General features: G+C 39.4%; 2 protein-coding genes across 3 annotated transcripts in view; one reads left to right on the top strand and one right to left on the bottom strand.

Annotated features, from left to right (window-relative positions):
• METTL24 (methyltransferase like 24) overlaps positions 1–19,833 on the bottom strand; it is a 112,031-nt gene that overhangs the window by 35,893 nt on the left and 56,305 nt on the right. The gene's annotated exons all lie outside the window — the stretch shown is intronic.
• On the top strand, positions 9,089–18,422 carry LOC116763702 (40S ribosomal protein S8-like). The gene is given in 3 exon segments (XM_032651766.1): positions 9,089–9,134; positions 17,792–18,217; positions 18,220–18,422. Coding segments are annotated over 3 exon segments (675 nt in total).

Genomic DNA, 19,833 nt, shown 5'->3' with positions numbered 1-19,833 from the left:
GATTTTAATTTTCATCTTTTTACTTTCTGTGTTCTCTATTATCTAAATTTTCTACAATGAACATATGCAATTTATATAATTAAAAACCACTAAAATAAATGTTTTTAAGAACAGCTTTGTGGATGAGACAGCATTTGAAGCAGACCTTGAAAGATGAGTGAAATTTTGACTTGTTCAGATACAGAGAAAATATGAGTGACAAAAGGAATTGTGACTGAAGTTATATGGGGTGAGGAAGTTTGGGCAAGTTGGAAATAAAATTGTCTAGTTAGGTTAGAGCATAGAATATCTGTAGAAAAGTGGTGGAAAATAAAGAAGTTGGAAACTGAATTGAGACCCTGCACATCAGATGAGGTGTTTATACTTAACACAGTAAGTAGCACAATAGAGGAACAATAAAGACAGAGGTGGGCAACAGCACATCTTTCATTTAGTCAGAAAATTTAGTTATTCAGAATATTCTTGAGCACTTAGTTCAGCCAACAGTTGGTGCTATACCTGACGTGTCTCCAAAAAGGAGTCAAAATTATCTAACAGAGGGTTTCAGGAGAGAAAGATCAACCTAGAGGAGATTCAATGTCATAAGGCAAATGTAGTGGCAAGTATTAAAGAGTTATTACTATATAAAATACCTTCGAAGACATCAATACTCACCACCCAAATGATTCCACAATGGTATACTCAATAAGCCTGTGGGGCTTATACCCAAGACATGGACATGGGGAAAAATGACTGAATTACAAGCTTTCTACCAATGCCATGAAGCAGGTGAACTATTTGAAATGCACACCAACCATATTTATTACTGTCACTGCAGAAAGACTGATCCCAGGGATATTGAAGGCATGTCTGGACATCAGATTCACACTGCTGCTGTTCTAAGCACTTCCAAAATCCAATCCAGGATACTGACTCTCTAACGTTTTCTAGAGTACATGGCTGACCTATAGGAAATACCCCACTATCACTAAGAAAGCAGAAGAACAATGAAATACACCAAACGGTCTACACCATAATATTCCATTCCAAGTATCTGAATATCGGCCTAAAACAATTCAAATCAATTCAACCCAGTAACTATTAAATAAACAGCTGCCATCTGGGGATCAACAGCCCAGGCACTGTGTGCTAGGTTCTTTATAGACCTTTTGTCTTTAATCCTAACAATCTCACACAAAAGGTATTATCATCCCCATTTTACAGAAAAATAAAGCATGGCTCAGAGGGCTTAATTTACCTATGCTTTTCACACAACTAGCAGGAGGGAAAGGCAGCATTAGAGCCCTTTTGGCTGAAAGCCAGTGACCCCTCCACTGGGCAACCTGGCCCCATACTCCCACCTGCCCCCAAAACAGCATTCGGAAAATGTCATCAATGTTTGTTTTCCTCTGCCAATACCGTGTGCAGGGCAACTGTGAAAAACCCTCAGGACTCATTTCAGACAGATAACTGGATCTCTCTAGCCCATCAGAATAATAATGCCATAGCAAACAGCAAAAACAATCTAAGTTTCTAAGGAAAGAGCTGTGCCAAGTATTTTTGTAGCCAGCCTCTTCCTTTGCCTCAATTGCTAACAAAATTAAAAACTGGGCAGAATAATAAACATGTCTTTCGTCGGTTTGGGGATCAGATAAAAAGATTCCTTTTGTAAAACCAGGATCAAGAAGTTTAAGTCTCCAAATATGCCTATATATCTTAAATATCAGACAATCCCTTGAAAAATCTCAAAAATGAAATTTCAACTGAAAGTATCTATAAATAGCACAGGATTGAGAAAAATGTTACTGGAATGAGAAAATGAGCGAGAGGCCCTTTTGCTATCTTGATAGAACAAAATTTTCTGGGGAATACAGGCAGTGTTCTAAGAATAGAAAGAACATTTTCTCCCTGAATACCCCACGACTCCCTAACATCACTACACTGTCATCTTACATACTCAGGCAGCTTTTTTCTCCCCCAAAGAAAAGGCAGGGACATATCTGGTAGAAACATCTCAACATCTCTAAATATTAGATGAGGTACAGAATAAGAAAAAGAACATTACTGGGAAAATGTTTTCCATAATCTTGCAAAAGAGCCGTAGAGTCAACCAAGGAAAAGCTAGTAATCTATTAACAAATGCTCTCACTGAGCTCCATTACCATTCCTGCAGTACAGAGGGCAGCTGCATAGCAGGAAGGAAACAAAGGAAAAGGGTCGCCATGGCCTACTCTCCCACCCACCGAACACTTACCGAGTCTCCACTATTGACTAGGCATCAGGAATACAAAAATAAATGGCATATTAGATTGAATTTCTCTGTTAAACACTCCCCATGGCACATCGCACTTCTCTGTAGCACTCACTACAGATTCACATTTCTGCCTTTTTAGAAATGTGTTAAATCTTAAGACACTTGTTTGTAGAAATGTAAAGTGGTGCAGCCACTTTTTTGTATGTATGGCAGTTTCTCAAAAAAATTAAAGATAGAATTACCATAGGATCCACCAATTCCATTTCTGGGTATATATCCAAAAGATCTAGAGGCAGGGTTTTGAAAAGATATTTGCACACCCTTTGGGAGCATTACTCACAATAGGCAAGAGGTGGAAGCAACCCAATTGTCCACTGACAGATAAATGGATAAACAAAATTGTGGTATATATGTACATGGGAATATTATTCAGCTTTAAAAAGAAAGGACATCCTGTCACATGCTACAACATGGATGAATCTTGAGGACATTATGCTAAGTGAAATAAGTCACAAAAAGACAAATAGTGTATGATTCTATTTATATGAGGCACCTAGCATAGTCAAATTCATTGAAACAGAAAGTAGAATGGTGGTTGCCAAGGGCTGGGGGAAGAGGGGAATTGGTGTTTAATGAGTACAGAGTTTCAGTTTTGCAGGATGAAAACGTTCTAGAGATGCCCAACAATGTGAACATACATAGCATTACTGAACCACACTTAAAAATAGTTAACATGGTAAATTTTCTGTTATGTGTATTTTACCACAATTCAAAATTCTTTCAATTAAAAAGAGACTTGTTTGCCCCTACATCTTTATTATTTAAGCACAGGTCCTTGCATACAGAAGATGCTTAATAAATATTTATTAGACGGATAGATGGATGGAGGAATGGATAAATGGATGGATGGACTGGACAGATGGGAATGTGAACAGAAATGTAACATATAAACCAATAATTACTATACCATGTGAACATTGAGAAATGGGCCCTGTGAATGTGAAGAAGTGGAGAGTCCTTGTTACGGCTGGTTTGACATAGTATCTTTCATATAGAATTACTTCGTTTTACCAACCAACACCACAAAAACGTTTTTATATAGATTCAGTTCTATCTAGTTGAATAATTCCTATTTTTTCTCTTATTTCTCTTCACTACAGTATAATCTGTCCTCTGACCTACATGACATTAAAACAGAAAAATCCATTTTCTGTCACCTTTGCTTTTTCCAGCACCTCTCTTAATCCGAAAGGGTAATGTGAAATAAAGCTTACACTCAACACTGCAGAAGATGAAAGCGGGTGGTAAGTTGCTTGCCCACAGGTTATTAATCCGCTGTCCTCCAGGGCATAGTGCTATGAAGCTGTGTCGTGTAATAAACAGCAGGCGAAAAGAATAATCTCCATTTTCTGACTCTGAAGTGCAGGCATGTGCTACAAAACTAAATTGACATCTGTTAGCAGGCTTGTCACATGAACGGTTTTTTCCCGCAGAATCTGGAATAAATTAGATCTTAAAACTTGGAACAGAGAGGCTGCTTTACATAATTCCTTCTAATGGTGTGCTGTGAACCCATCGCACTGATTTTAAAAAGAAGTTCTTATGGGAAATGTTTCATTATCAGTTTAATTGCAAAACTGTTGAATGCCACTCCATGCTAGGAAATTTGTGTTTTTTAAAAGGTCCTTATTTTTAACTAAAAAGTGGCAAATGACATCTTCCTTTTCTAATATTTTCATGGCTGAAAAATAAATCAGGTTTTACCTCCAAGTGAAACTGCGACCATCTTTCCCCATGCACTTGGAGCCTGCTCTGTGGGCGGTTTATTATGCATGGGCACCCCAGAGGCTGGCACTGCTGAGCTCCGGAGGCAGAAACAGCCGGCCTAGGCGTGACCTCACAGATTTGTTCAGGAATCTCTCCCTCAGAGGATTCGCTAATATGATAGCAAGTTCTTGGGGCTCTTAATGTCAAAAGGCATTAAGCATTTTTTAACACACATAAAGGAACTTGCAGAGCTGCCTGACCCAGTGAATCTTAGCTGTGTAGCACTGAGCATAGCATCCCTCTATCGGCCCACCATCTCCTTTAGGAAAGTCACAAAAAAGGAAACCTTTAGAGGTACCTGGAGCTTAGAGACCCCCTCTGCTCCCTCAGGATTCATTTGGCTCTCATGCCCCAAAGTTTGTCAAAAAGGAAGACTCTCAGACAAATACACCCAGCCCTGGTACACAGCGATGAAGAAAAACAAATGCCAGCTTCCTGGAGCCTAATTTCCTCCATTTGTGAAATCTTCCTCTTTGGTAATAATACTGGACCCCCTTCAAAATCTCAAAGGAGTGAGAGTCAGTCACAGTGCTCTATAAAATAAAGTTCCAATTCTGGTTCCATGAATACTCTTCATTCATCACTGTCATCAACATGAGTTTATTTTCCTATACAACCTTCTCAAATGGCAGAGATCCATATCGCTCACCTTTTAGTAGGGAACACTGAGGCACAGAGGACACAGAGACTTTGTGAGGAGCGAGGGAGTGAGGCTACAGAAGCTGACAGCCAGGCTCGGGACTCCATTCCTGTTTAACGGGTTTTATGCACAGCAGGGGATGAGGGATTTGCAAACGGAAGGCTGAGCCACTGAAGTCCTCTCTACACAGGGAGGCTCCTCAAAGGGTGATGTTCATATCACCTGGGGCAGAGTGGGGTGGGGTTGTTTAAACATGCAGGTTCCTGAGCTCCATGCCAGACTAGTTAAATCAGAATCTCTGAGGTTGGTCCTGGGCTTGACATTTGAATCAATCTCCCTAGAAGACTGGATGCTTTGACGGTGGCCTGTTGCTGTTATTTTTGGTTTGTTTTCTGGTGTTCTGAATTCTAACACTGAAATCCAAGAAGCGCTTGGTTGTACAGGTGGGAGTGGGTCTCTGGATTCCAGGGCACTGTTCACATACAACCTTTTCCGGTCATGGCTTTTGGCCATGGAAAACCAAGGGGAGGACACATCTAAGGAAACAAAAACTGTAGCTCTATGCAGAGGCACTGAACGGTTTGAAAATTATTAAGAAGAGCCAAGACTTTTCGTTTCACAGCAAATCTCACCATTACTGATGCGTGAACAGGGTAAAAAAAAAGCCAAAACTCATGTCCTAAATGTTGAGTGCACAAATGCTTGACTCATGTTCTCAAGATGGCTTGTCCTTAGGGTCCACTGCAGATTGATGGAGACAGAAAGATGTCTCTGCATTTCAAATTACAATTCAGTACCATGAATGACTCATGACTCTTAAATTGCCACTGGCTTATTTCACAGAAACACAGAACCATCATGATTAAATAGCAATTCTGTGAGATGAAGTTGCCTTCAAATATACAGAAAGATACATACCTCTCTTTGAAAAAGGAATATAAACAAGTCTAAATAGAAGATTCCACTGGGCCCTAAAAGAATCACCTGGACTTCTACCTTTATCACAGCATATCTTGTTTTCATGCAGTTTTCTACCCAAATATTCTTCTGAAATACCAGTGACTAAGGCCTCTGAATGCTCACACTGCTGCTGATTAACTCCACGGTACGCTGTAGGAAAAGGTGAAGTATTCAAACTTTGATACCCTGCACGTTTTATTTAGAAAGGTACCAGGGACAAAGTCAGGTGGACAAGCATATATTTCCTGAGCTCCTCACTGGGTAGTCAGGATGTGACTCCATACAATAAAGAGTCTCTGGTCTTGAGGCACACACAGTTTAGTTGGAAGCACACATCTGCGAAGCAGAGGTCCAGCTACAGGGTAAAGCCATTAGTCATCCAGGACTCAGGCATGTCTGGGCCTTGCACTGGTGTGGCAGATGACCAGGGGATATTTTTATAAAGGAGTTTTCCTCCTGAGAAAAAAAAATGTCCCAGAAAAACAGCAAGTCTAGTACACAAAGCTGGTGCAACAGGCTGGCACATGAACAGAAAAATGACCTGAAGCACAGCACAGCATCTGTGCCTCACTCCACCTTTGGTAAGGACTCAGGCTAGAGACAGAGGACATCAGGAGAACACAAAGTGGCCCAGTGCTGGGCCTCTGGGTGACACCACTTAAGTTCAGGTCCCAGAGGATATTAATATACTATTAATATCCTCTGCTCCTATGCTTCTCAGACTGTGGTACACACCTTGCTAGTCATTGTATGGTCCCCAACCAGCAGCATCAGCATTGCCTGGAAGCTTGCTAGAGATGCAGAGTCTCGGGCCCCACGCTGAACCTCCTAAATCAACATCTACATTTTCATTAGATTCCCCAGGTGGTTCACATACACAGCAAATATGAGAAATATTGGTGTAGAATATGATTTAGGGCAAGATAAATAAGGATTTCAAAATCTTTCACGTAAGGTATTTTTAATGTATATTGGAAAACAGCCAGGACAGTTGAGTCCATGGATATTATTTCTGCAAATAATTCTAAGGAAGAAAGGTGAATCAATTTAAAGAAAAGTATGAAGGCAAGATGCACATCCTCCCCATTGTACCAAACACAAAGTGAAAAAGAGAATGATGAGGGAGGGGACAAAAAGATCAAAGCAGGGCTCAAAAACAAGATGAACGTCTCCATGGACCAGAACACAGAGCAGTGAGCAAGACTGAAGCCAGGACATGCTGGGTTCTCGACATAAAGCAGGTATAGCAGTGGTCCTGGGGGTGCATCTCCTGCAGAGAACAGGAACTAAAAGTGCTCCCATGAGAGAGCAGCTGGGCCACATTCATTGATTAACACCGAAGTCTGGAATGGAGTACCCTGGATCCAGAAAGGAGCTCAAAATAAACTGCTGACAACCACTGATGGGGCTATGGCTTAAAACCAGTCATTGGCCTAGGGAGGTGAGAGAAGAGAGACTCACCCCTGCAGACAGCAAATAAGCCAGACCCCAGATGGTTCAGTAACTGAATATTCCCAGTATCACTGGAAGAAGCAGGAGTCCCCAAATGCTTACAAAAGACCAGGCCTGAAGGCTATTATAAAATCACTAGGCAGAGAAGGGTGGAACCAAAAAGGAAAGAAAAAAGCAAAACCAAACCAAAAACCTTCCACTGAAAATGAACTAACAAATGAAACTCGAAAATACACACAGAAATTAAATGATGAGAAACAGCCAACCAAAGCCAATAACTGGAACATTACTTCATTCCGAGATTAAATTAATTTTGTTGAACAGTCTGACAAAAGTTTAAAACAAGTATGTTTAGGGCACTCAGAGCAATCAGTAAGAATAACATTTACTTTCACAAAGACGGAAGTAGTGGCAATACACTTTGAAATAAAAACATGCAGAACTAAAAAAGAACGGAGGGACAGGCAAAACACCAATTAAAAATCTTGGAAGTGAAAAATACAATAATTGTAATTCTTAAAAATATTAACAAAGGGTATGAACTCTAGACTGGACATAGTTAAAAAGAAAATTAAAGAATTGGAAGCCAGCACGGAAGAATTCACCCAAAAGTAGGCCAGTGACTTAGATTTTAAAATATGAAAAAGCAATTGAGAGACAAGGAGGAACCTCTCAAGACTGAGAGGTTCCAAAAGACATCTAAAGGGAACACCAGAAGTAGAGAATAAAGGAAATTGGAGGAGAAGCATTGAAAATATTTTAATTTTTCAAATATTCACAAGGTGTAAAATTAAAAGATATAGAAAGTAGAGTCCCTTCCCCAACCATTCAGTTCTTCTCCCTGGAGTCAACTAGTATCAACAGTTTCTTGTATATATTTTCAGAGAGATCCTATATGCATTAAAAACAAGTATGTGAATGATAAAAATCTACATACATTCTTCTGCAATTTGTCTTTATTGAGATATAATTTATATACAACAAAATTCATATTTTAAGTGTACAGGTTGATGACTTTTGACATACGTATACACCCATGTAACCACCAACACCCCAGAACATTCCCTTGTGACTGTTTCAGTAAATCTCCTCCATTCCACCATCACATGCTTCAGGCAACCACTGGTCTGATTTCTATCACTATAGGATAGTTTTTCTTCTTCACTAAAGAGAATCATACAACATGTAATCTTTTGTGTCTCACTTCCCTCATTCAATATGAAGTCTGTGAGATTTGTTCATGTTGATGTATCACTATACTTGTTCCTTTTTACCGCTGAGTGCTACTCCATCATAGATGGATGGAATGGTGCATGGTATATTGTATATGGTATATTCAAACCATAACTTCCTTAATCATTCACCTGTTGATGGACAATGGGGTTGTTTCCAGTTGGGGTGATAATGAATAAAGCTGTTATGAACATTCAAGTACAAGTCTTTGTGTGGACATATGTTTTCAACATTCTTGGGTAAATACCTAGAAGTGGGTTTGCAGGGTCAATTGGTAAATGTAAGAACGTAGTAAGAAATTGCCAAACTCGTTTCCAAAGAAGTTGCATTCCCACCAGAAATGTTTGACGGTTCCAGTTACTTCACATCCTTACCATCACTTAGTATCATCAATCTTTTTAATTTTAGCCATCTTGGTGTTTGTGAAGTGGTATTGCATTGTGGCCTTAATTTTCATTTCCCTATTGATTAACAAAATTGAGTATCTTTTCATGTGTGCTTTGCCATCTGTAATATCTTCTTTGGTGAAATGTTTGTTCAAATCTTTTGCCTATTTTTTAGTTGAGTTTTTTGTTTCATTGTTGGTTGTACAGCTCTTTATGTATTCTGAATACAAGTCAAATAATCTGCTTAAACACTTCCACAATGGTAAACATGAAGATTATTTCCTATCCTTTGCTATTACAAACAATGAGGCAAATAATAATAACCTTGTTCATATATCAGTTCACATATATGGGAGTATGACTGTACGGCAAATTCACAGAAGTAGAATTGATGGATCAAAAGGTATTTGCATCTGCAGTGTAACAGATATTGCCAAATGGCCTGGCATAAAGACTGTACCAATTTATGTTCATGCCACTCTTTATCTTTGATAATCTGATTCCTGAGAATATTGTATCTAAGGTTAGTTTCATTTCCATTTCTCATACTATGAGCAAGTTTAAATACTTTTTCATGAGCCATTTGTATTTCCTTTTATGTGAACTACTTTTTCAGTCTTTATCAAATTTTGTTAAGTTGCTAACCTTTTACTTATTGATTTGTTAAAGCTCTTACATACCAGTGAAATTAGCTCTCTGCTTATGAAATGAGTTGTAAATACTTTTCAGTTTTTTATTTGCCTTTTAATTTTGCTTTTGGTATTTTTACTGTGTAGAAATTTTATATTTAATCAAATTAATTATTCCTTCTTTTATGACATCCTTACTCCAGGATTTTTTACATAATTTTTTAAAATTTAATTTATTTTTTATACAGCAGGTTCTCATTAGTTACCTATTTTATACATATTAGTGTATATATGTAAATCCCAATCTCCCAATTCATCCCACCACCACCACCATTGCCCCCTTGGTGTCCATACATTTGTTCTCTATATCTGTGTCTCTTTTTCTGCCTTGCAAACTGGTTCATCTGTACCATTTTTCTAGATTCCACATATATGTGTTAATATACAATATTTGTTTTTCTCTTTCTGACTGACTTAATTCTGTATGACAGTCTCTGGGTCCATCCACGTCTCTACAAATGATCCAATTTCGTTCCTTTTTACGGCTGAGTAATATTCCATTGTATATATGCACCACATCTTCTTTATCCATTCATCTGTCGATGGGCATTTAGGTTGCTTCCATGATCTGACTATTGTAAATAGTGCTGCAATGAACATTGGGGTGCCTGTGTCTTTTGGAATTATGGTTTTCTCTGGGTATATGCCCAGGAGTGGGATTGCTGGGTCATATGGTAATTTTATTTTTAATTTTTTAGGGAACCTCCATACTGTTCTTCATAGTGGCTGTATCAATTTACATTCCCACCAATAGTACAAGAGGGTTACCCTTTTCTCCACACCCTCTCCAGCATTTGTTGTTTGTAGATTTTCTGATGATGCCCACTCTAACCGGTGTGAGTGGTGATACCTCATTGTGCTTTTGATTTGCATTTCTCTAATAATTAGTGATGCTGAGCAGCTTTTCATGTGCTTCTTGGCCATCTGTATATCTTCTTTGGAGAAATGTCTATTTAGATCTCTGCCCATTGTTTGACTGGGTTGTTTGTTTTCTTAATATTGAGCTGCATGAGCTGTTTATATATTTTGTAGATTAATCCTTTGTCCGTTGATTTGTTTGCAAATATTTTCTCCCATTCTGAGGGTTGTCTTTTGATCTTGTTTATAGTTTCCTTTGCTGTGCAAAAGGTTTTACTTATCATTAGGTCCCATTTGTTTATTTTTGTTTTTATTTCCATTACTCTAGGAGGTGGGTCAAAAAAGATCTTGCTGTGATTTATGTCAGAGTGTTCTTCCTATGTTTCCCTCTAAGGGTTATATAGTGTCCGGTCTTACATTTAGGTCTTTAATCCATTTTGAGTTTATTTTTGTGTATGGTGTTAGGGAGCATTCTAATTTCATTCTTTTATATGTAGCTGTCCAGTTTTCCCAGCACCACTTATTGAAGAGGCTGTCTTTTCTCCATTGTATATCCTTGCCTCCTTTGTCACAGACTAGTTGACCATAGGTGCGTGGGCTTATCTCTGGGCTTTCTATCCTGTTCCATTGATCTATATTTCTGTTTTTGTGTCAGTACTATATTGTCTTGATTACTGTAGCTTTGAGTATAATCTGAAGTCAGGGAGTCTGATTCCTCTGGCTTCATTTTTTTCCGTCAAGATTGCTTTGGTGGGCTTCCCTGGTGGCGCAGTGGTTGAGAGCCCGCCTGCCGATGCAGGGGACACGGGTTCGTGCCCCAGTCTGGGAAGATCCCACATGCCGTGGAGCAGCTGGGCCCGTGAGCCATGGCCGCTGAGCCTGTGCATCCGGAGCCTGTGCTCCGCAACGGGAGAGGCCGCAGCAGCGAGAGGCCCGCGTACCGGAAAAAAAAAAAAAAAAAAAAAAAAAAACAAGACAAAAAAAAGATTGCTTTGGCTATTCAGGGTCATTTGTGTCTCCATACAAATTTTAAGATTTTTTGTTCTAGTTCTGTAAAAAATGCCATTGGTAATTTGATAGGGATTGCATTGAATCTGTAGAGTACTTTGGGAAGTACAGTCATTTTCACAATATTGATTCTTCCAATCCAAGAACATGATATATCTCTCCATCTGTTTGTGTCATCTTTGATTTCTTTCATCAGTGTCTTATAGTTTCCTGAGTACAGGTCTTTTACTTCCTTAGGTAGGTTTATTCCCAGGTATTTTATTCTTTTTGTTGCAATGGTGAATGGGATTGTTCCTTAATTACTCTTTTTGATATTTTGTTGTTAGTGTATAGGAATGCAAGAGATTTCTGTGCATTAATTTTGTATCCTGCAACATTACCAAATTCATTGATTAGCTCTAGTAGTTTTCTGGTAGCATCTTTAGGATTATCTATGTATAGTGTCATGTCATCTGCAAACAGTGACAGTTTTACTTCTTCTTTTCCAATTTGTGTTCCTTTTATTACTTTTTCTTCTCTGACTGCCATGGCTAGGACTTCCAAAATTATGTTGAATAATAGTGGTGAGATTGGACATCCTTGTCTTGTTCCTGATCTTAGAGGAAATGATTTCAGATTTTCACCAATGAGAATGATGTTTGCTGTGGGTGTATCATACATGGCCTTTATTATGTTGAGGTAGGTTCCCTCTATGCCTACTTTCTGGAGAGTTTTCATCATAAATTGGTGTTGAATTTTGTCAAAAGCTTTTTCTGCATCTATTGAGATGATCACATGGCTTTTATTCTTTAATTTGTTAGTATGGTGTATCATATTGATTGATTTGCATATACTGAAGAATGCATGCATCCCTGGGATAAATCCCACTTGATCATGGTGTAAGATCCTTTTAATGTGTTGTAGGATTCTGTTTGCTAGTATTCTTTTGAGGATTTTAGCATCTATATTCATCAGTGATGTTGGTCTGTAATTTTCTTTTTTTGTAGTATCTTTGTCTGGTTTTGGTATCAAGTTGATGGTGGCCTTGTAGAATGAGTTTGGGAGTCTTCCTTCCTCTGCAATTTTTTGGAAGAGTCTGAGAAGGATAGGTGTTAGCTCTTCTCTAAATGTTTGTTTGAATTCACGTGTGAAGCCATCTGGTCCTGGACTTTGGTTTGTTGGAAGATTTTTAATCACAGTTTCAAGTTCATTACTTGTGATTGCTCTATTCATATTTTCTATTTCTTCCTGGTTCAGTCTCGGAAGCTTGTGCTTTTCTAAGGATTTGTCCATTTTTTCCAGGTTGTCCATTTTATTGGCATAGAGTTGCTTATAGTTGTCTCTTAGGATGCTTTGTATTTCTGCGGTGTCCACTGTAATTTCTCCTTTTTCATTTCTAATTTTATTGATTTCAGTCCTCTCCCTCTTTTTCTTGATGAGTCTGGCTAAAGGTTTATCAACTTTGTTTATCTTCTCAAAGAACCAGCTTTTAGTTTTATTGATCTTTACTATTGTTTTCTTTGTTCCTTGTTCATTTATTTATGCTCTGATCTTGTTTTTTAAATGTATTTATTTTATTTATTTTTGGCTGCATTGGGTCTTTGTTGCTGCGCGCGAGCTTTCTCTAGTTGTGGCGAGTGGGGGTTACTCTTCGTTGCAGTGCACAGGCTTCCCATTGCAGTGGCTTCTCTTGTTGCAGAGCATGGGCTCTAGGCATGCAGACTTCAGTAGCTGTAGCACACAGGCTCAGTAGTTGTGGCTCGCGGGCTCTAGAGCACAGGCTCAGTAGTTGTGGCGCACATGCTTAGTTGCTCTGCATCACATGGGATCTTCCCAGACCAGGGATTGAACCTGTGTCCTCTGCATTGGCAGGTAGATTCTTAACCACTGTGCCACCAGGGAAGACCCTCTGCTCTATCTTTATGACTTCTCTCCTTCTACTAACTTTTGGCTTTGTTTGTTCTTCTTTCTCTAGTTCCTTTGGGTGTAAGGTTAGATTGTTTGAGATTTTTCTTGTTTCTTGAAGTAGGATTGTATTGCTATAAACTTCCCTCTAACACTGCTTTTGCTGCATCCCATAGGTTTTGGATTGTCATGCTTTTGTTGTCATTTGTCTCTAGGTATTTTTTGATTTCCTCTTTGATTTCTTCAGTGATCTCCTGGTTATTTACTAACGTATTGTTTAGCCTGCATGTGTTTGTGTTTTTTATGTTTTTTTTCCTATAATTTATTTCTAATCTCATAGCGTTGTGGTCAGAAAATATGCTTCATATGATTTCAATTTTCTTAAATGTACCAAGTCTTGATCTGTGACCCAAGATGTGATCTATCCTGCAGAATGTTCCATGCGCACTTGAGAAGAAAGGGTAATCTGCTGTTTTGGGATGGAATGTCCTATAAATATCAATTAATCTGGTCTATTGTGTCATTTAAAGCTTGTGTTTCCTTATTAATTTTCTGTTTGGATGATCTGTCCATTGGTGTGAGGTGCTAAAGTCCCCCACTATTATTGTGTTTCTGTTGATTTCCTCTTTTATAGCTGTTGGCATTTCCCTTATGTATTGAGGTGCTCCTATGATGGGTGCATATATATTTATAATTGTTATATCTTCTTCTTGGGTTGATCCCGTGATCATTATGTAGTATCCTTCCTTGCCTCTTGTAACATTCTTTATTTTAAAGTCTATTTTATCTGACATGAGTATTGCCACTCCAGCTTTCTTTTGATCTCCATTTGCATGGAATATCTTTTTCCATCCCCTCACTTTCAGTCTGTATGTGTCCCTAGATCTGAAGTGGGTCTCTTGTAGACAGCATATATATGGATCTTGTTTTTGTATCCATTCAGCGAGCCTGTGTCATTTGGTTGGAGCATTTAATCCATTCACATTTAAGGTAATTATCGATATGTATGTTCCTATTACCATTTACTTAATCGTTTTGAGTTAGTTTTTGTAGGTCCTTTTCTTCTCTTGTGTTTCCTCCCACTTAGAGAAGTTTCTTTAGCATTTCTTGTAGAGATGTTTTTGTGGTGCTGAATTCTCTTAGCTTTTGCTTGTCTCTAAAGCTTTTGATTTCTCTGTCGAATCTGAATGAGGTCCTTGCCTGGTAGCATAATCTTGATTGTAGGTTCTTCCCTTTCATCACTTTATTTTTATTTTTATTTTTTTGCAGTATGAGGGCCTCTCACTGTTGTGGCCTCTCCTGTTGTGGAGTACAGGCTCTGGACGCACAGACCCAGCGGCCATGGCTCACAGGCTCAGCCGCTCCGCGGCATGTGGGATCTTCCCGGACCGAGGCACGAACCCGTGTCCCCTGCATCGGCAGGCGGACTCTCAACCACTGCACCACCAGGGAAGCCCCCTTCGTCACTTGAAATATATTGTGCCACTCCCTTCTGACTTGCAGAGTTTCTGCTGAGAAATCAGCTGTTAACCTTATGGGAGTTCCCTTGTATGTTATTTGTCATTTTTCCCTTGTTACTTTTAATAATTTTTCTTTGTCTTTGATTTTTGTCAATTTGATTACTATGTGTCTCGGCATGTTTCTCTTTGGGTTTATCCTGCCTGGGACTCTCTGTGCTTCCTGGACTTGGGTGGCTATTTCCTTTCCCATGTTAGGGAAGTTTTCGACTGTAATCTCTGCAAATATTTTCTCGGATCCTTTCTCTCTCTCTTCTCCTTCTGGGACCCCTATAATGAGAATGTTGGTGCATTTAATGTTGTCCCAGAGGTCTCTTAGGCTGTCTTCATTTCCTTTCATTTCTTTTTCTTTATTCTATTCTGCAGCTGTGAATTCCACCATTCTGTCTTCCAGGTCACTTATCTGTTCTTCTGCCTCAGTTATTCTGCTACTGATCCCTTCTAGTGTATTTTTCACTTCAGTTTTTGTATTGTTCATCTCTGTTTTTTTGTTCTTTAATTCTTCTAGGTGCTTGTTCCTTAATTCTTCTAGGTATTTGTTAAACATTTCCTGCATCTGCTCAATCTTTGTCTCCATTCTTTTTCCGAGGTCCTGGATCATCTTCACTATCATTATTCTGAATTGTTTTTCTGGAAGGTTGCCTATCTCCACTTCATTTAGTTGTTTTTCTGGGGTTTTATCTTGTTCCTCCCTCTGGTACATAGTCCTCTGCCTTTACATTTTGTCTGTCTTTCTGTGAATGTGATTTTTGCTCCACAGGCTGCAGGATTGTAGTTTTTCTTGCTTCTGCTGTCCGCCCTCTGGTGGATGAGGCTATCTAAGAGGCTTGTGCAAGCTTCCTGGATGGGAGGGACTGGTGGTGGGTAGAGCTGGGTGTTGCTCTGGTGGGCAGAGCTCAGTAAAACTTTAATCCGCTTATCTGTTGATGGGTGGGGCTGGGTTCCCTCCCTGTTGGTTGTTTGGCCTGAGGCAAACCAGCACTGGAGCCTACAGGCCCTTTGGTGGGGCTAATGGTAGACTCTGGGAGGGCTCACACCAAGGAGTACTTCCCAGAACTTCTGCTGCCAGTGTCCTTGTCCCCACGGTGAGCCACAGCCAGCCCCCCACACCTCTGCAGGAGACCCTCCAACACTTGCAGGTAGGTCTGGTTCAGTGTCCTATGGGGTCACTGCTCCTTCCCCATGGGTCCTGATGCGCATACTACTTTGTGTGTGCCCTCCAAGAGTGGACTCTGTTTCCTCCAGACCTGTCAAGGTCCTGCAATCAAATCCCGCTAGCCTTCAAAGTCTGATTCTCTGGGAATTCCTCCTTCCCTTGCCAGACCCCCAGGTTGGGAAGCCTGACGTGGGGCTCAGAACCTTCACTCCAGTGGGTAGACTTCTGTGGTATAATTGTTCTCCAGTTTGTGAATCACCCACTCAGCAGTTATGGGATTTGATTTTATTGTGATTGCACCCCTCCTACCATCGCATTGCAGCTTCTCCTCTGCCTTTGGATGTAGGGTATCTTTTTTGGTGAGTTCCAGTGTTTTCCTGTTGACGATTGTTCAGCAATTAGTTGTGATTCCAGTGCTCTCGCAAGAAGGAGTTGAGTGCACATCCTTCTACTCTGCCATCTTGAACCAGTCACCCCCTACACAATTTTTAAAGTTACTTTCCATTTACAATTATTATTACAAAATATTGGTTATATTCCCCACGTTGTACAATACATCCTTGAGCCTATCTTACACCCAGTAGTTGTACCTCCTACTCCCCTACCCTTATATCACCCCTCCCACCCACTGGTAATCACTAGTTTGTTCTCTGTATCTGTGAGTCTGTTTCATGTTTGCTATATTCTAGTTTGTTGTATTTTTTATTTTCCACATATAAGTGATATCATACAGTATTTGTCTTTCTCAGTCTAATTTATTTCACTTAGCATAATGCCCTCCAAGGTCAGCCATGTTGCTGCAAATGGCAAAATTTCATTCGTCTTTATGGCTAAGTAGTATTCCAGTGTGTGTGTGTGTGTGTGTGTATAAATATATATAACATATCTTCTTTTTTTTTTTTTTTTTTTTTTTTGCTGTGCGCAGGCCTCTCACTGTTGTGGAGCACAGGCTCCGGACACACAAGCCCAGCGGCCATGGCTCACGGGCCCAGCCGCTCCGCGGCATGTGGGATCCTCCCAGACCGGGGCACGAACCCGTGTCCCCTGCATCGGCAGGCGGACTCTCAACCACTGCGCCACCAGGGAAGCCCCATATCTTCTTTATCCATTCATCTGTTGATGAACACTTAGACTGCTTCCTTATCTTGGCAATTGTAAATAATGCTGCTATGAACATTGGGGTGCATGTATCTTTTTGAATTAGTGGGGTTTTTTTCCGAATATAACCAGGAGTGGAATTCCTTCCAAATTGGAAAGGAAGAAGTATAACTGTCACTGTTTGCAGGTTACATGATACTATATGCAGAAAATCCTAAAGATGCCACCAGAAAACTATTAAAGTTCATCAGTGAATTCAGTAAAGCTGCAGGACATAAAACTAATATACAAAAATCAGTTGCATTTCTATACACTAACAATGAAGTATCAGAAAGAGAAATTAAGGAAACAATACCATTGTAGCAAAAAGAATAAAATACCTAAGAATAAACCTACCTAAAGAGGCAAAAGACCTGTACTCCAAAAACTATAAGACACAAACAGATGGAAAAATATGCTGTGTTCTTGTATTGGAAGAATCAATATTGTTAAAATGGCCATACTACCCAAGGCAGTCTACAGATTCAATGCAATTCCTATCAAAATACCAATGGCATTTTTCACAGAAATAAAACATAAAATTTTAAAATTTATATGGAGACACAAAAGACCCCAAATAGCCAAAACAATCTTGAGAAGAACAGAGCTGGAAGAATCACACTCCCCAACTTCAGACTATACTACAATGTTACCGTAATCAAAACAGTATGATACTGGCACAAAAACAGACACATAGATCAATAGAACAAGATAGAGAGCCCAGAAATAAAGCCACACACTTATGGTCAATTAATCTGTGACAAAGGAGGCAAGAATATACAAAGGAGTAAAGACAGCTCTTTCTAGCCAGCACGAGTGACTGGCATCTGTCGGGACAACTGGCACAAGCACCACAAGACTGGGGGCAAGAGAAAGCCCTACCACAAGAAGCAGAAGTATGTGCTGGGACACCCCACTGACACCAAGGTTGACCCCCACTGCATACACACAGTCCGTGGGCGGGGAGGCAACAGGAAGTACCAGGCCTTGAGGCTGGATGTGGGTAACTTCTTCTGGGGCTCGGAATGTTGTACGTGCAAGACAAGGATAACTAATGTTGTCTACAATGCATCTAACCACGAACCGTTCTGTACCAAGACCCTGGTGAAGAACTACATCATGCTCATTGACAGCACAATATACGGACAGTGGCACAAGTCCCACTATGCACTGCCCCTGGGCTGCAAGAAGGGGGCCAAGATGACTCCTGAGGAGAAAGAGATATTAAACAAAGAACAATCAAAAAAATTCAGAAGAAATATGATGGAAAGAAAAAGGATGCCAAAATCAGCAATCTTCTAGAGGAGCAGTTCCAGCAGGGCAAGGTTCTTGCATGCATCGGTTCAAGACCAGGCCAGTGTGGCCAAGTAGACGGCTATGTGCTAGAGGGAAAGGAGCTGGAATTCTATCTGAGGAAAATCAAGGCCTGGAAAGTCAAATAAATCCTCCTCCCTCCTATCTTAGCTTGTGTAATGAAGGTGTTTATTGTTCTGAAAAAAAAAAAAAAAAAATGATTCTACCGGCAATTTTACTGGGATCATGTTAAATGAATAAATTAACATAAGAAAGATTAAGTCATTATAATGATGAGTCCTTCTACCCAAGAACATGTTATGCTTTTGAATTTGTTCAAGTGTTATTTTAAATTCTTGAATAAAGTTTCCTTCTTATAGATCTTGCACATGTCTTAAGTTTATTTTTATCTTTTTTTTGTTGCTTTTGTAAATGGTGTCTTCTCTGCCTTTATATATTCTGGTTATTCATGAAAGTGTATGTTTTTAATTTTTGTACACTGCACTCAAACAGTTCCTTAAATTCTCTTATTGTTTGATAGTTTTTCATTAGATTCTCTTGAGTTTTCCAGTATGCAATCATATTATCTACCAATAATGAGTGCTCCAATAATATAATACATATGCATATAATAATAACAATTTTTACCTTCTTCTTCCTAAATTTTACCCCTAAGATTCTTTCTCTTTTCTAATTGTGTTAACTATTATCTTAGGAACTGTGTTAAATAACCGTGACTATACACTGTACAATTTTGTTTATATAACAGTCTTGAAATGACAAAATTATAGAAATGGAAAACAGGTAAGTGGTTATCAGGGGCTAGGGAAAGAGGTGGAGAAAAGGAAGGTAGGTGTGGCTATAAAAAGGTAACATGGGTGCTTCCCTGGTGGCGCAGTGGTTGGGAGTCCGCCTGCCTATGCAGGGGACACGGGTTCGTGCCCCGGTCCGGGAAGATCCCACATGCCACGGAGCGGCTGGGCCCGTGAGCCATGGCCGCTGAGCCTGCGCGTCCGGAGCCTGTGCTGTGCAACGGGAGAGGCCACAACAGTGAGAGGCCCGCAAACCGCAGAAAAAAAAAAAAAAAAAAAAAAAAAAAGGTAACATGATCCCGACAGTACTAGAAATGGTCTGTATCTGAACTGTATCATTGTCAATATACTGGCTGTGATATCATACTATAGGTTTGCCATTGGGAAAAGGGACATGGAATCTCTGTATTATTTTTTACAACTGCATGCAAATCTATAATTATCTCAAAATAAGATTTTTTTTAAAGAGCTCTAATCCAGTTTTTTTTAATGATAATGACAGGTATCCTTATTTTTCCCCGACTTTAATAAGGATATTTTCATTGTTTCAACATTAATCGTGATGCCAACTGATATAACAAAGATGCAATTAATCCAAATATATCAGCAATCACGATAAATACAAATGGATTAAATTCACATACATAGATGTATTATAGAAGTATCCATCCATTCCTTTCCATTGAGTTTTTTAAAAATCTGCAGAGACAATAGTCAAATGCAAATGTAATATTTGTACAAATGAGAG

Source organism: Phocoena sinus, chromosome 12, assembly GCF_008692025.1.
Source record: "Phocoena sinus isolate mPhoSin1 chromosome 12, mPhoSin1.pri, whole genome shotgun sequence".
Classification (NCBI taxonomy): Eukaryota; Metazoa; Chordata; class Mammalia; order Artiodactyla; family Phocoenidae; genus Phocoena; species Phocoena sinus.
The sequence above is the reverse complement of the archived record's forward strand: the minus strand, read 5'-3'. Positions and strand labels throughout refer to the sequence as shown.